General features: G+C 54.7%; 1 protein-coding gene across 1 annotated transcript in view; it reads right to left on the reverse strand.

The window, feature by feature from the left end:
• LRP1 (low density lipoprotein receptor-related protein 1) overlaps positions 1–14039 on the reverse strand; it is an 88992-nt gene that overhangs the window by 39285 nt on the left and 35668 nt on the right. Inside the window, 6 exon segments of the mRNA XM_010007617.1 lie at positions 283–463; positions 1052–1288; positions 1661–1804; positions 2839–3028; positions 3343–3565; positions 4216–4378. Of these exon segments, the coding sequence (XP_010005919.1) occupies positions 283–463; positions 1052–1288; positions 1661–1804; positions 2839–3028; positions 3343–3565; positions 4216–4378 (1138 nt within the window).

Below are 14039 nucleotides of genomic sequence, written 5' to 3' on the forward strand. Positions count from 1 at the left end.
CTCACTGCTGATCTGATGAGCAACTAGCTCTACCTCCACCATGACCACTCTGCCTCTGTGTCCTCTCCAGCTGCTGAGTGGCTGACACAAAGCAGCAGGGACACCCTGCTGCCACTACCACAGCTGGAGCTACTGTCTGGCCCCGCTGCCACAGCTCATGAGCCACCATGAACGCTCCAAGATGCAGTGACAGCTACATGGAGCTGGGGACCCAGCCACCAGCTCTGCTGGTCCCAGTCATGACCTTCCAAGAGCCAGCCCCGCCCACCCAGGCGCCCGCACCCGTTCAGGGGGTCCACCACAATTGCTCGGGGGTGGGTCATCTTCCCCTCAATCAGTGTCTTCCGCGTCTGGGCAGCCTTCTCCAGTCGAGCCACACTGATGGTCTTTTTGGGGCCATCATCTGTCCAGTACAGGTTGTTCCCCATCCAGTCTACAGCAATCCCTTCCACGTTGTGGATCCCTTTGGGGAAAAGCAGGGGCAGGCAATCATCACCAGGGCTGCACGGCAGTAGGAAGACAAGAAGTGGAAGCAACAGCTCCATACGATTCACAGAGCACTTGACACCATCTGACCCCAACTCAAACCAACAGGGATGATGGACATCCCAGCCCCAGTGCAGGCCACTTCTCCACAGGTACTGCAGCCACAGGGAGCCTGGGCAGCAAAAAGCCAAATTCAAGAGTGTCCTTGACTGGTTCTCCCCAAGTCAACACAAACATACTTATCTGGCAGCATAGGGATGGCTTGACCACTGCACTGAGCCTCAGGGACCCTGACTGAGGAGCCCTCACCCCTCCTTCTCCCTCCCATTGGACCAGATTTGGTCCAGGGGCAGGTCCCTCTCCTGCCTCTTGTGGGGCATGTGCTCTGTACCTGTCTTGCAGTAGCAATCAACAGCAGCTTCAAACTTTAGTTTTAAGAGTCAAAAATGCAAGAGAGAGGACAGAAGCATCACTACAGGAGGAAATGCACTGATGGCCATTGCTGCTGGCTCCTGGGGGCTGACCGCACTGGGGACCGGCAAGGCTGGGTCCCTTGGCCACGCACCGTCCTTCAGGATGGTCTCTCGCTCCGTGCCATCGATCTTCTGGCGCCCAATGAGGTAGCTGGTGGTGTCAGCAAAGTAGATGAAGCCAGTCTCGGCGTGGAAGTCCAGTGCTCGGGGGTTCATGAGGTTCTCAATGGGGATCATATGCTCATCTGGCACCTTGGCTCCCATATCCATCCCACGGATGATGCCTGGACGGCCCTTTCCATACACCAGGAACAGCTCATGCTCAGGCTCTGCAAAGAGACAGTCACTGCCACTGGCGAGGCCACAGTGGTGATGGGGTGGGCAGCCCTATGAAGGTGACACTGAGGCCTTCACAGGGTCACAGCTATGACACAAAGGCCAGGAGGAGGCAAGAACCTGCCCCAGCATCCAGCAGGTCTGCAGAGACTGCAGAGCCCAGCAGGCAGCCCACAGCTTGGGCCATGAAGGAAAGGGGTGTTTGCACTTGAGAGGGAAGCAATTTAAAAGCTCTCCTTGCCCCTGGGCCCGTGTGCTCAGCTCGTCTGGCACAAGTGCCTCTGCCCACGCCAGTCCCTCACAGAGGAGCGGCCACCAGCCCCCTCACCCCCTCCTGCAGCTCTCCAGGGAGGGCCAGGACTCACTTTTGCAGGACTTTCCATCGCTGCCCAGGCTGAACCCAGAGCGGCAGCGGCAGGTTCGGGTCTTGTGGCTGTTCCCAAGGAGGCAGATGTCTGAGCAGCCTCCCGGCTTGCCAAACTGATCCGGCTCGCAGGCATGGCTCCGCACTGCAACACAGAGCACAGGGTCCAGCAGCTGGAGGAACCAGAGGAGGGCAGCCAGGAAGGGAACACCATTCCACAGCCATGGGGATGCAGAGATGTTCTCCTGGGTGCTGCTGGCCCAACTGCAGCTCTCCAGGCTTTAGGAGAGTCCCTTCCCCCCGGAGCTCCCAGCCAGCCAGGGGCTGAGCATTGCATAGGACAGAGAATGCAGAGATAGGAAATGACCTGCCCAAGGTGAAGGATGCATGCAGAGATGAAACCAGCACAGCGTGGCCCTGCACACCACCACAGCCACTTGCTCATGCTGCCTCCATCCTGCCATGGGCCATGGCAAGAGCTGGGCTGCCCAGCCCCTCCACAGACAGCATGAGCAGGATGAGCCCCAGTGTGGGGACAGCCAGCACCAGCCCAGAGAGCCCCCTTAGTCACACTCCTCCACTGCTCAGAAATTTCCTGAGTAATTTTATATTCTGGAAAATGCCAAGAAGGCTGCAGATACTAAAAGGTACATGAGGTACACTGATTAACTGCAGGAAGGTGCTGGGGGTGGAGCAGGCAGACAGGGATGGATGCAGGGCAGGGACAGTGCCTGTAGCTCCAAAGTGCCTTGGAATCCCTTGGTGCCCAGAAGCATGCAGCCCCAGTTGAGGGGCAAACACATCAGCAGTGAGGACTTAGCATGTGGGCACCACAGGAGGCAGCCATTAATATTTCAAGATGCTGCATCTGCTCCAATGTCCCTGTGCTCTCCAGTGAAATGCGATCGATTAACCATGAGGTGCTGCTGCCCAGCTCACAGGGACGGCTGCCATGTCTCCTGCCACATCTCCCACAGGAGACGGAGTGGCAATGGGGGAAGAGGGAGACTTGGGGCAATTCTGCCTGGCCAGGTCACAGAGCGCTACTGACAGAGGCTCCTGGGCACCTGTCCTGGGTGTTTGGCCCCATTAGGACAGGGAACAGAGAAGATGCAGCCTGTCCCCACCACTTCCCAGCCTTTGGGGTCCAAGGAGCCTATTCCCAGGCTGGGGTCCCACCTGTGGGCTGGCGCCGTTGGTGGTAGATGTGCAGTGCTCCCCCCTTGTCCACTCGTGTCACCACCTGGTACTCGGTGCTGTTGAAGCGGTTGACTCGGATGACACTGGTTTTCTGCTGGGCGTTGGCATTGTCAGAGTTGGTGGCATAGAGGTAGTTCTCAAAGACGGTCAGCCCATAGAGGTGTTCAATCTGGAAGGCACCATGCAGGCATCCACAAGGAATTTAGGAAGAGACAAGAGAGCCCCGGCACGAAGGCATGCATAGCCCCTGATCCCTGCCCTGATTCCACCCCACAACTCTTGCCTCTGTCTCATTTAGGGCACAAGATTGAGCTTGGCAGGCAGGTGCTGCAAGACCAGTTGGTGTTTAGCAGCTAGTGCCTTTTCTTTCCTGGCCCAGCAAAGCCAAGCCTGTCGACCGCTGCCCCCCAACAGGCCAAGCTCAGACATGTGTCCAGCACATTCTGCCATAAGGACCCCTGATCTCCCTCTGGTCCCACTCACCAGGATGCCCTGGATGATGGTATGTCTGTTCTTGCCTTCATAGTCCACCACCTCAATATAGTCCAGGTAGGCATCAGCCCAGTACACCAGTCGGTTCACCAAGTCCAAGGTGATGCCATGGGGGAAGACAATCTTGCTGTCCACCAGCTTGGTGCGGTTCTGCCCGTCCATGTCACAGCGCTCCACCTTGGGGATCTGCCCGTAGTCGGTGAAGAACACTTTGCTGCATGAGAAGGGCAAATGCAGGAGCTCAGAGCCTGGATGTCACATGCAACCCAGAGAAAGGAAGGATGCAGATGTACACACAGTGCACGCTCACTCCTGCAGATACAGGCTTGTCCCTTGTGGGCAGGGGAGTGGCTGGAGTCCACCACAGCAGCTCCCAGCTAGGCTGGCCCATGGGAGCTTCTGGCAAGCTTCATGCTTGCCAGCTATCACTAAGAACAGTTAATTAGAAGACCCAGGTTCAGACCCTAATGCTCCCCAGTGCTGCACTGGCCTGGCTCTGCTCCCACACCAGCGCTTGTCCCTGGTGCAGTGCCAGCTGAACAGAGGCTTGGGCTGCTCTGACCCACCCCCAAGGATCAAACTTTCATCTCTTCCAAAACTGGCTGGTACCAGTGGGCTGCTCAAAATGCTGCTGCCACAGACACCCTACAGCACACGGTCCCAGCCTCAGCTGAGAGAGAAAATGCTGCAACTCATTTGTTGCTAGAACCCAGTGGGGCCTGCGCAGGCAGGTGACTCACTTCTCAAGCAGCATCCGTGCTACCCTGCTGGACTGGACCCCCTGGCTTGCTCCACATCCCCAGATCAATGATGCAGGTCCAGACAGCAACACTGAGCCCTCCCACCCACACACAGGACTCTTACCCCATAGTTGGGTCCAGCGCTATCCCCTTGGGGTTGTACAGCTCCAGGTCCAACAGCGTGACGCAGGTAACTCCATTCTTGTTGCAGACAAAGATCCTGTCATCGATGTCATCCACAAAGTAGAAGTTGCCCGTGAGCCAGTCAATAGCCATCTGTTCCACATCTAGGCCATGGGAGAGGAAGACAAGAAGAGGTTGGGAGGGAGGGAGCCAGGATGCATGCACAGGGTCTTTGACCATGTCCCAGCTGACTAGACATCTCAAGCACAAACACAGCTGAGGAGCAAGGCCGTGACCTGCTGTGATATGCATTGACCCAGGAACCTGGCCCTGGTCCCCCCACATGGACTGACACAGCAACATGTCCTCCCCCCCAAGGAAGATAGGACTGTCCACCCCCCAGGCCAACCCAGCTGCAAGAAGCATCACATGCAGCTAGAAAAACATCCCATGGGAACAGCAGCCAGAGCAGGGGGAGGCTCTACAAGGTGGGCACTGGAGGCAGCAAAGCTGGTTCCTGGAGAGCTGAGAAGCACAGAAGGGGAAGAGGCTCAAACCGCAGCACCAGAACAGCAAACGTCCACCAGGCCCTGCCTGACAGCAGCAGCCCCCAGCTTGGGCAGAGCTAATCCAGCACTGCAGGAGCCTGAGCCCTGAGGCAGGTGAGAGACGGCATCTGGCACGCAGCGTTTAAGTATTTAATTAAACCAGTGAAAGCCTGTTAAATCGGATAAACGCAGTGTACCCGAATTCCTTCTTTGCAACCAGGTCAGTGCTGCTCAGCCACCCCCGCCAGCCCCAGGCCAAAGGCTGGGGCGAGGGTCTGCAGCTCCCAGGAGCTCTGGGACATGCCAAGTGCTCTGGAGGCCTGTCCCTTCTGTCAGTGCCCCCCGAAGACCCCACACCAACCCCAGCACGGTGCCAGCACCATGGCTCAGCTTCACAGCCAGCATGGGCAGAGCAGGGACAGAGCAGCAGCCCCACAGACCAACCACCTTGAGGACATCAGGACCCAGACAGCCCTGGAGGAGCACGGCCAGACACCACTGAATTATTAACCAGTGCAGAAGCTTAGGAGCACAGAGGGAGGGAAAACATGAATCAAGCCAGGACATTTTGCAATGCCCTACACTCCTCCTGCTCACAGGATTTGGCCTGATGATATCAAGCTCTTCCCTGCTGTAGCACCATAAAGTACTGCCGGATTTTGATGAGACCCAACTGATGAGCGCTGAGCAGTTTGGGGTGCCCTGTCAGAGCACAAACCCAAACCCCAATTTCCTGAATTACCCAGGCCAGCTCACTCTCCTCTACTGAGCATTTTGTGTCAAGGCTACGGCCCCGGGGACAGGGACATCCTGCTGGTGGTGATGGCCAGCTGGTGACCAAGTGCTCTCCCCTCCAGATGGGTGAGGCCGCGGCATCCACAGCCACCACCCAGCGTGATGCATCTCGTACAAACACGCGGAAACAGCCAAAGCCAAAGAATTAGCATCAAACCAGCAGAGCCAAAGGCCTGCACAGGCCTCCTGCTGTGCTGCCCAATGTGCCACAGCCAGCAGTGGGGCTAGGTCAAAGCTGGGATTCCTGGTCCAGCCAGGGGCCCTGCACCTCGACTAGCTCCTGGGTGCTGGTGACGGACATTTTCATGTTGAATGAAAACCACCTAAAAAGGTGCATGGGGGTGGTGTGGGGCAGGTGAGGGCCGTGCTCTGCCTCCGAGATGGAGCTGCCTGAGTCACACTGCCTGGGCCAGCACCCGTCCTCCTTCCCCTGCACCCCCAACCCTGATTCATCCCCCCAGAAAGGGGAGGGGGCAGCAGAGCCAGGTGCGGGCAAGAAGCACTGCAGCAAAGGGATGTGAAAGAATTCCCCAAAAAAAGAAGGTCTTGGCTGGATCCTGCTCAGCTGAGTCAGAGTCACAGGATGAAGGGAGTGATCCAAGCCAGGGTGGACAGAAGCGCCCAGCAGAACGGTGTGGAGGCTCTTGCCCCCCACACAGGGGCACAGTGAGGGCCCAGCCATCCTCATCCCAACACTGGCACTCAACCACACCTTGGTCCTCCTGTACTGTCACTGTCCTCCAAAGTCCCCAGTGTCACTGGGCTGACACCACCTCAGCAGCCATGTCCCATTGAGTCGGAGCTGTGTCCAGCCTGTCCAATGGGGAGGATGTTCACCAACTCAACACTCAGAGGCTGAACAGGAATCAGAAGGGAAAATGGCCAAAACAAGCAATAGGTTTCCACCCCACAGTTCACTTCCTGGGGCCCACAGCTTCCCTCTCCCAGTCAGAGGGGAGGGTCCTGGTCCCCCCAGGGGTCTCCCAGCCAGGCCCCAGCTCTGAGCGGGGCAGCGCTGGGCCAGGGAGCTGGGGGTGACGCAAGCACTTGCTCTTCTTCCAGGCTGTATTTTTGCAGCTGGAAAGCATTACCCTCCTCAAAGGCTTTTGTTTTTCAGCTTGCTCCTTCTCTCCCTGCCTGCCACCCTCCCTGCTCCTTCGCAGGAATCAGGTTTTTTTTATTATTAGTAGCATTAATATTTCCAGCTCTCTCTTATAGCCCCAGCTAAAACTGAATTTCCTCTTGAAATTTCAGTGAAAGCTCATTTGGTAAATGTTTATTTTTAACCCCTTGTGTTAGCCTGCAGAGAGCTCTTTCTCCACTCACTACTTGGCTTTGGGAGAAGGGAGGACGTGGCCTTTCCCCCCCAGACTCTGTGCATTCCCCCAGCAGGACAGAGGGTATCCAGGGACAATGTGCAACGGCCACCCGTCTCCACCAAGACCCACGAAAGGACCCAGCTCAGGAGAATCAGCAGGGACCAGCCCGTCTCTGGGCACGGGATGGGTCCTGTGAACAACTTCCACAGAAAGAAGAAGCCAGGAGGCAGCAACCACCCCTCTCCCCAGCAGTGGACGGGGGCTGGGTGGCAAGTCCATCCTCGCCACCAATTCCCATCCCAGAGTCAAGCATTTCTTCTTGCTCAACCATGGCTGGGTGTTGCAAGCAATTGCAACATGCAAGACTAATTTCCCAAGATTTATGTATTTGCTAGTGTTTGAAAATGAGCTTGTGGGAGCAAAGAACAGGGAATGTCAACTTTAAAGGCTCTTCCTGGAAGACGCTAAGCAACCTCATCAGGCCAGTGAGCTGTGGTCCACACCAGGCGACCCCACTCACAGACACTGCCCAGGAACAGCATTAGTTGAAGTGGGCTTTGGCTGCTGAGTTCCTTATGGGGAGGGGGCAGATGAAGGGAGAGGGAGCACCAAGAATTTCATCAGTGCACAAGTGACATGTTGCTCAACAAGGGCGGGCTGGCAACTTCAGCAAATCCTGAAACCCACCCTGCACAGATGTTTCCTGGTTTCACACTCAACACAAACCAAGTGATTTTGACCAGGCTTTTGCTGAAGTCCCTGCTACAAAATAATCTATGTCACACTGTGCTTGAATTTTCTCTTTTCCTTCTCATGGCTACCAGTGGAAGAAGCCAAAGCAGCTTCTGGGGCCAAGAGGCCCTGAGGAGCAATGGCTAGGACCAGATGGCTGGAGGAGAAGGCTTTCACATGCCCCTTCCAGTGCAGACTCCTCCAACAACGTGCTGAGACCTGTCATGGCACTACCAGGGCACACTTGGGGAGAGCAATTGCCCCAAGAGGCAGCAGAAACTTCTAGCCTCCACCCAAGAAGTTCTTGACTCCATCAATTCTTAAAAGTATTCCCAAGCATGCTCTGCAATAAACTTCCCCCTTCTCAATTCCAATTTTATCTTGTGCTTGACACAGCTGGGAGCATCTTATCCCACTCAAAGAACTTCTTGACCCAAGTGGGTCACCAACTCAGCAACTGTCCACCAGAGCTCCTGCCAGAGGTTTCCCTCCCTTAACCCAAGCCACAGAGCATCTGATTTACCCCACGACCAGTCAAGCACCGCAAGGCTGTGGGTTTTTTGGGGAACGAGGTTTGCTGACCCAGCACATAACTTTCCTCTGCATGAATCAGTTGTTGTGCAGTCTGCAAAGACATCAATTGTGGCCTGACACAAGGAGGAAGGAAATGCGCAATCTTCTCTCAGACTAAAACATGGATTTCAACACAGTTCTGGAACAGCTGCAATTAAGATGCGTGCAACTCAGCAGCACACCCTGACTCTTGCACAGTTAAGCATGGAAGATGATAAACCACCAATAGTAGTGAAGGTTCAAAGAGCTTGGAAATAAATGCTCTGTGCTGCAGCAATCTGGAAGAAATCCCACTTCTCAATTACTCCTAAAGGGAGCTCTCCCGATCAAGTGTCTGGAGCAAGGCAGGACAGGGATATTGATCACGAGAGGTCCCAGCTCTGCTTTGGAGACTCCCCTTTGAAGAAGCTAAAGACATCACCACTTCCAATGCCCAGCACAGAGGTCCACCACCAAAGGTCCCTGCCCCCTCACCTGCTGAAGTGCATTTTCACCCTTCCCCAGCACATGGGATAGATAAAAGAGCTTGACCGAGCTCTGCTGCCAACATTTGCATGTTGTTTTTAAATACAGATAAGGGCATCTACTAAGAACAACCCACATTTTTGCTTCAGCTATGGTGGATCAGACCAAACACGAGTCCCAGCAGTAAACAACTCTTTATGGAATCTGGGCTGCAGTGGCTATGGAAATGCACTCAGACAACTGTGCAGGCAATGGCCCAAGCAAACAACACACCGAACTGCTTGTCTGAGCTGCATCAGAAGCAGAGAAGCCACCTGGAGAGCAACCTCTGTGCTGCATCCTCCTGAGCACGTGAGCCAGAGCCCAAGAGGCAAGGGGGGTCGTGTCCCATTCCCCACCCAGGCAGCAGTTGCACCGCCCACGGCACCAGGCACCGGGAGAACCAAAAACACAAGGCTCCTGCAGAAAAAAAGCTTGGAAAAGTTACCGAATGTTTCGGTTCAAAAACGCCTCCAGAAGAGGAACAGAGGCTCGTCAGGAATGCAGTCCCTGGGGCTTCTCAAATACATTGGTTTCCTACTTTCCTTTTTATAGGGAATGATCCGTTTGATACATTTACATAATACCATAATCTGGAGGAATTTCTGTCTCTTCCCTCTACAGACATCCTCTCCCCCGGAGAACAAGACTGTCTCTGTAACGGCAACATACTCCATGGATAAACACTGCTCCTGGGGACAATTTTCCTTAATTAGAAGTATGTTAACAGGACAGGCACAAAGACAAACTCAAGCCCCGAAGGGCACTGGCCACAGGAGGGACAGGCACCCTGTGCCCCTCGAGGGTCCTGCACAGCCCCTCCAGCTCTCAGAAACAGACGCCTCCTTGTCTGAGGAGCCACCACCTCGAGCCTTGCTGCCAGCTCCAAGGTGGGGAGGAGGGGACTGCAGATCGGACAGACACCAGCACACACAGCCACCACCATCACGTCAGCCTTCCTTCCTTAGAAAACCAGGCTAAAAAACAAATAAATTTAAAACCCCCTCTGTGAAGCTGTTCAGCTCAGAGGAGTAACCGCTGGGTGGAAGCTGGTGGCCCATGTCCAGGATGTCTGACTCGGCACTTGAAAAGATCCTTGTGGCCTCTGCGCACACACATGCCCACACAAGCCAAACACTCCCCAGGAGGTAAAACCAGCCCACCCGGGGATGCACAGACCCCCAGTTGCTGGGGGACTGCAGGAGGAAAGCCCCATTCTGGCCATCCCTGGGAACCAGTAGCGCGACTGCCAGCTGACAAAGGATGCCAGAGCATTGCCCTTCCTCAGGGAGCCCCAGGCTGCCTGGTCTCCCCCTGGCTGGACCTGAATCGTGGCGTCCAAAGGGGCCACCAATCTCCCTCCCACCAGTCTCCCTCCAGCACTGGACAAAGCCCCAGGCCGACCCAGCCTCCAGCTGCCCAGGAGTGGGGACACCCCAGGCAGCATTTTGTCACCCTCCTGCCAGACATATTGAGCCTCCCCAGTCCCAAACCTGCCCCCTCCCCACAGCCAGGCTTCCTGCAGCATCCCTGCACGAGCCCAGCTGCAGCCCCGGAGGTGGGAAGAGCCAGAACAGAGATGGAGGTTTCTCCATCTCAGCTATGTGGAGGGCAGCCAAGGGACCACTAATTACGCTGCCTTAATGAGGCCATTCCACAGGCAAAAAATATTCAGCAGAGGCTGAGAAAGGGACAGGGCACTTGGCTTCCTTCTGGGTGAGAGGAGAGAGACAGAGGCTCAACAGGAACACGAGGAACTGTCATCGGGACGATTTGGGGAGGCAGGGGAACAAGAAAGTGAAGACAGGGCCACTCTGGCAGAGCTCAGCCGCCATGCAGTGAACCCAGAACGAGCACAGCAGGCAGTGGTGTGGGACAGACAGATGTGTGCAGGGATAAACATGCTCCAGTCCATTTACAATCAAACCTGTTCCTGTGCACAAGAGAATACAAATTATTCAGGACATTTAATGTCACTCTTTTGTCTCCAGCAAGGTGGGAATGCAGTTCACTCCATGCTTGACACCTCGGGCCTGGCCAGAGGGAGACACAGGGGAATGGATCTCGCCATACAGGGGTCCACAAGGGGTTTCCCATCCCAGGAAGGGGGAGGGAGAAGCCTCTTCCCTGCTCTGCCACCACAGTCCCGGGGGTCAGCCCAAGGGATCAGGAGATGGCAGCTCAGGCAGCAGATCTGGCCAAGCCCAAGCACCACAGAGCTGTCCCCTCCAAGCATGGAGATGCTACTGCCCTAAGACCACTCAGTGAACCTTGGAGAGAAACAACAGCAACCCAGCACACCCTGCCACAGGGTTCTTCACTTGTTGGGGATTGTATCCCCACCCAAAATTTGGGGAAATACCAAGGGCTAATTAAAGCCAGAGGTGCCAGGCAGAGTCTGGCAGAGCAGTCCTGACCATCTCCACAGCAGGTTTCCCTCCAGGCTGAACAGAGACCAGCAGACACATAGTTAACAGACCGATTATAATCATCAAATCATAACAGCCATTGCCCTCTCTAACACAAAGAGCTGATGTACTCATGTGAGCAACTGGTCCCAGACCCTGCACCCAACCCTTGCTCTCATACATCGCTGTATGAGAGCAGTCATAAACAGTTAAAAAAAAAAAAAAAGGAAAAAAAAAAAGGCAGATGAAATTACCAATCATCCCGCTTTCTTGCCAACTAAGTTCACATTGGAGCCTCTTTCTTGGCTAGTATGAGGCAGCAAGGAAGAAAAATAGCTTTCCATGTGAAGAGGGGAAAGAAATGTACTTGGATTCCTCTGCAGAGCAACATCTCCCCGAAATCAATTTGTCCCAAACCCTACAGCTCTTCTGCTTTTTGGCAACAGGACAGGTCATTACGAGTAACAGGGCTGAAATGGAGTCAATGAAAACAATCTCCTAGACATGCTTGTTTAGATAGATGCTGCCCAGGAAGGTATTTTAATAATGGCCAGATTGCTATCGTTTAGGGTTTATAATGCACTTGGGATCAAATGTCCTGATATTTCAAACCCCTTCCTGGGGGCTTGTTTTATAAAAGAAAAAGAAAACAACAAACCTTGAAACAAGAAATAATAAATCAAGGAACCTCCACAATCCTTTCCCAGCAGCCCTGGACACGTCCTGCTGAGCAGCCCACATTCCTGCCCACTCTGCTTGGGAGCCCCAGACCAGCAGCCCCAGGGCCAAGGACAGCACAGCACAGCTCATCACTGCAGACCTGCGGCCATTGCCCTAAGCTGGGACAGAACCAAAGCTCTGGGCATCCAGGCTTCTGCAGCCGACAGCGGCACTGGCACCAGCGACCGTCCGGCACAATAAACACATTCAGCAAAACAGCCCCTGGCACTGTGAGCTACCGGTTCTGACTGTGCAAAAAGTCATGAGACAGCTGAGAAAGGGGAAAAAGAAAGAGCACGGAAAGGGGAGTTACCAGGAGACCCATGGAGAAACCCAGGTTTCAGTCTCCTGACCCATGTTCTCTAGTATTTTTCCATAGTAAAAGCAAAGGACTCCTGACTTTCCCTGAAAGTCGATCACTCCACGCCGGAGCCAAGGCTTTAATGCTGCCATCACAGAGCTCACAGAAATGGCACAGAGGCCAAGAGGTGGCCAGCACAGGGTCAAGCAGCTGCCAATTAATGGTGTCCTCTTAAGGAGGGCTCTTGGCAGGGCTGTGTGTCCCTGAGCCACTGTGCACACTCCGGGGAGGTGTCACCACCTTCTTGCATCACTCATGGGGAGCAGGGTGGACCCACACTGTACCCCCACCTTCACCTCTGCACCCGAGAGGTCAGGCAGCACCAGCCTGGGGTGGCTGAACAGCACAAGGTCCCAGAAGCAAATTTTTTTTGTTGTTGTTTTGCTCTGAAATTCTTTGGAATCCCAACTCCAAACAAACGAGGACATTGTCTCAGGAAACACGTGAAGGCTGGAATCTCGCTGAGAAAACCCATGGGATCAGAAAGTCCCGGGGGTCAGGAATTAGCCTCCAAGCAAGGTGGGTCTGCAGGGACCAGCAGCAGCTCCTGGGAACCGTCCTCGTGCCGCCCACTGGCAGCAGCGACGCTGGGACCAAAGCCCCTGCGCAGGCACGTGCCCTCCCATCCTTGAGCGCAAGCAGACACGCAAGGGCTGCCAGGATCCTCCCTGGCCAGAAACAGTGCTGGATTTTCATACAGAGGAGAGTGGAAAGGGAAGAAGGATGAGACAAGTTCCCCTTGTTGCAGTTTGGTGCTGGCTGCAAGGACAAGCTCTCCCATGCTCCTGCCCCAGCCTCCACATGGCTGAGCCACAGAGTGCTCCAGAGAGGGAGGGAGCAGCCCCAAGGGAGCTCCAGGGGCTGGGTGGGAAGGTGCCACCCCCAAGCTCCCCACAGGGGATGAGCACAGGTTGGACCCTGCCTGGTGAGGGGTCACGCTGATCCCTGCAGCACTAGCCAGGAGCTGCAGCGTGGCCACCAGCACCGTCACTGAGCCCCATGTGTCCTCCCTGTCACCTCCATGCCACAGAGGTGCCCAGGGCTTTCCAGCAACTACAGTCAGCTCCGACTGATGGTGGGGAAAAATAATTCCATTCCAACATGAGGTGTTGTGGGTTTTTTTAAGATAAATAGATATAAGACTTCACCAGCCTCTAATTTTTAGTGTGTTCCTTGAAAAGAACTTGCGGGTAGGGAACCAGCCAACTCAGATCAACTGAGAAAATCACTGCCTGTGAAAAATGTCCATGGGCAGCACGTATTTGGGAACGGAGGGACAGTCACCATGAAAAAGTGCATCAGTACTCAAGACTGCAGATAGAAAAAAGGATTTAGCAGTGCAAGGACCAGGGGAAAAGCAAAGCTTCAGGGTACAATGGGTCTTGCCAAGCCCTGTTAATAGCATTCATTTAACACATCTCCCACAACACAAGTGACACTAATCTCTCTGCAGGAAGGGAGTGGGGACAGAGAAGCAGGGCTGCTATCAGAGCTGGGCTGTGACACCTCACCAGCCCTACCCCTGACAGCTGGGGGCTGCTAATTTCCAGCCCTTCAGCATCAGTCTTTCCCCATCAGATGCCAACTCAAGCCCCATTAGCAGCAGGCACCAGGGAAGCCTGACTCCTGCTGTTAGCAGATAATGCCATAAAGAAGCAAATAAAGAGGGAAATCACTAATTGGATTCATGGGTCTCTCCTGTGTCCTGACAGAGAGGAGCTGGGGAATGACATTATCTCCTCATCACAACCCCCAGCACAGGACCCAGGACTGGGGAAAACCCATTTCTCCAACTTGGTTGTGCTCATGAACAAATCCTGCCCTGCAAGGAGATCTCTCTGCACATCTCTAACTAGCTCCTGCTG

Source organism: Chaetura pelagica, unplaced genomic scaffold, assembly GCF_000747805.2.
Source record: "Chaetura pelagica isolate M959 unplaced genomic scaffold, ChaPel_1.0 scaffold610, whole genome shotgun sequence".
NCBI lineage: Eukaryota > Metazoa > Chordata > Aves > Apodiformes > Apodidae > Chaetura > Chaetura pelagica.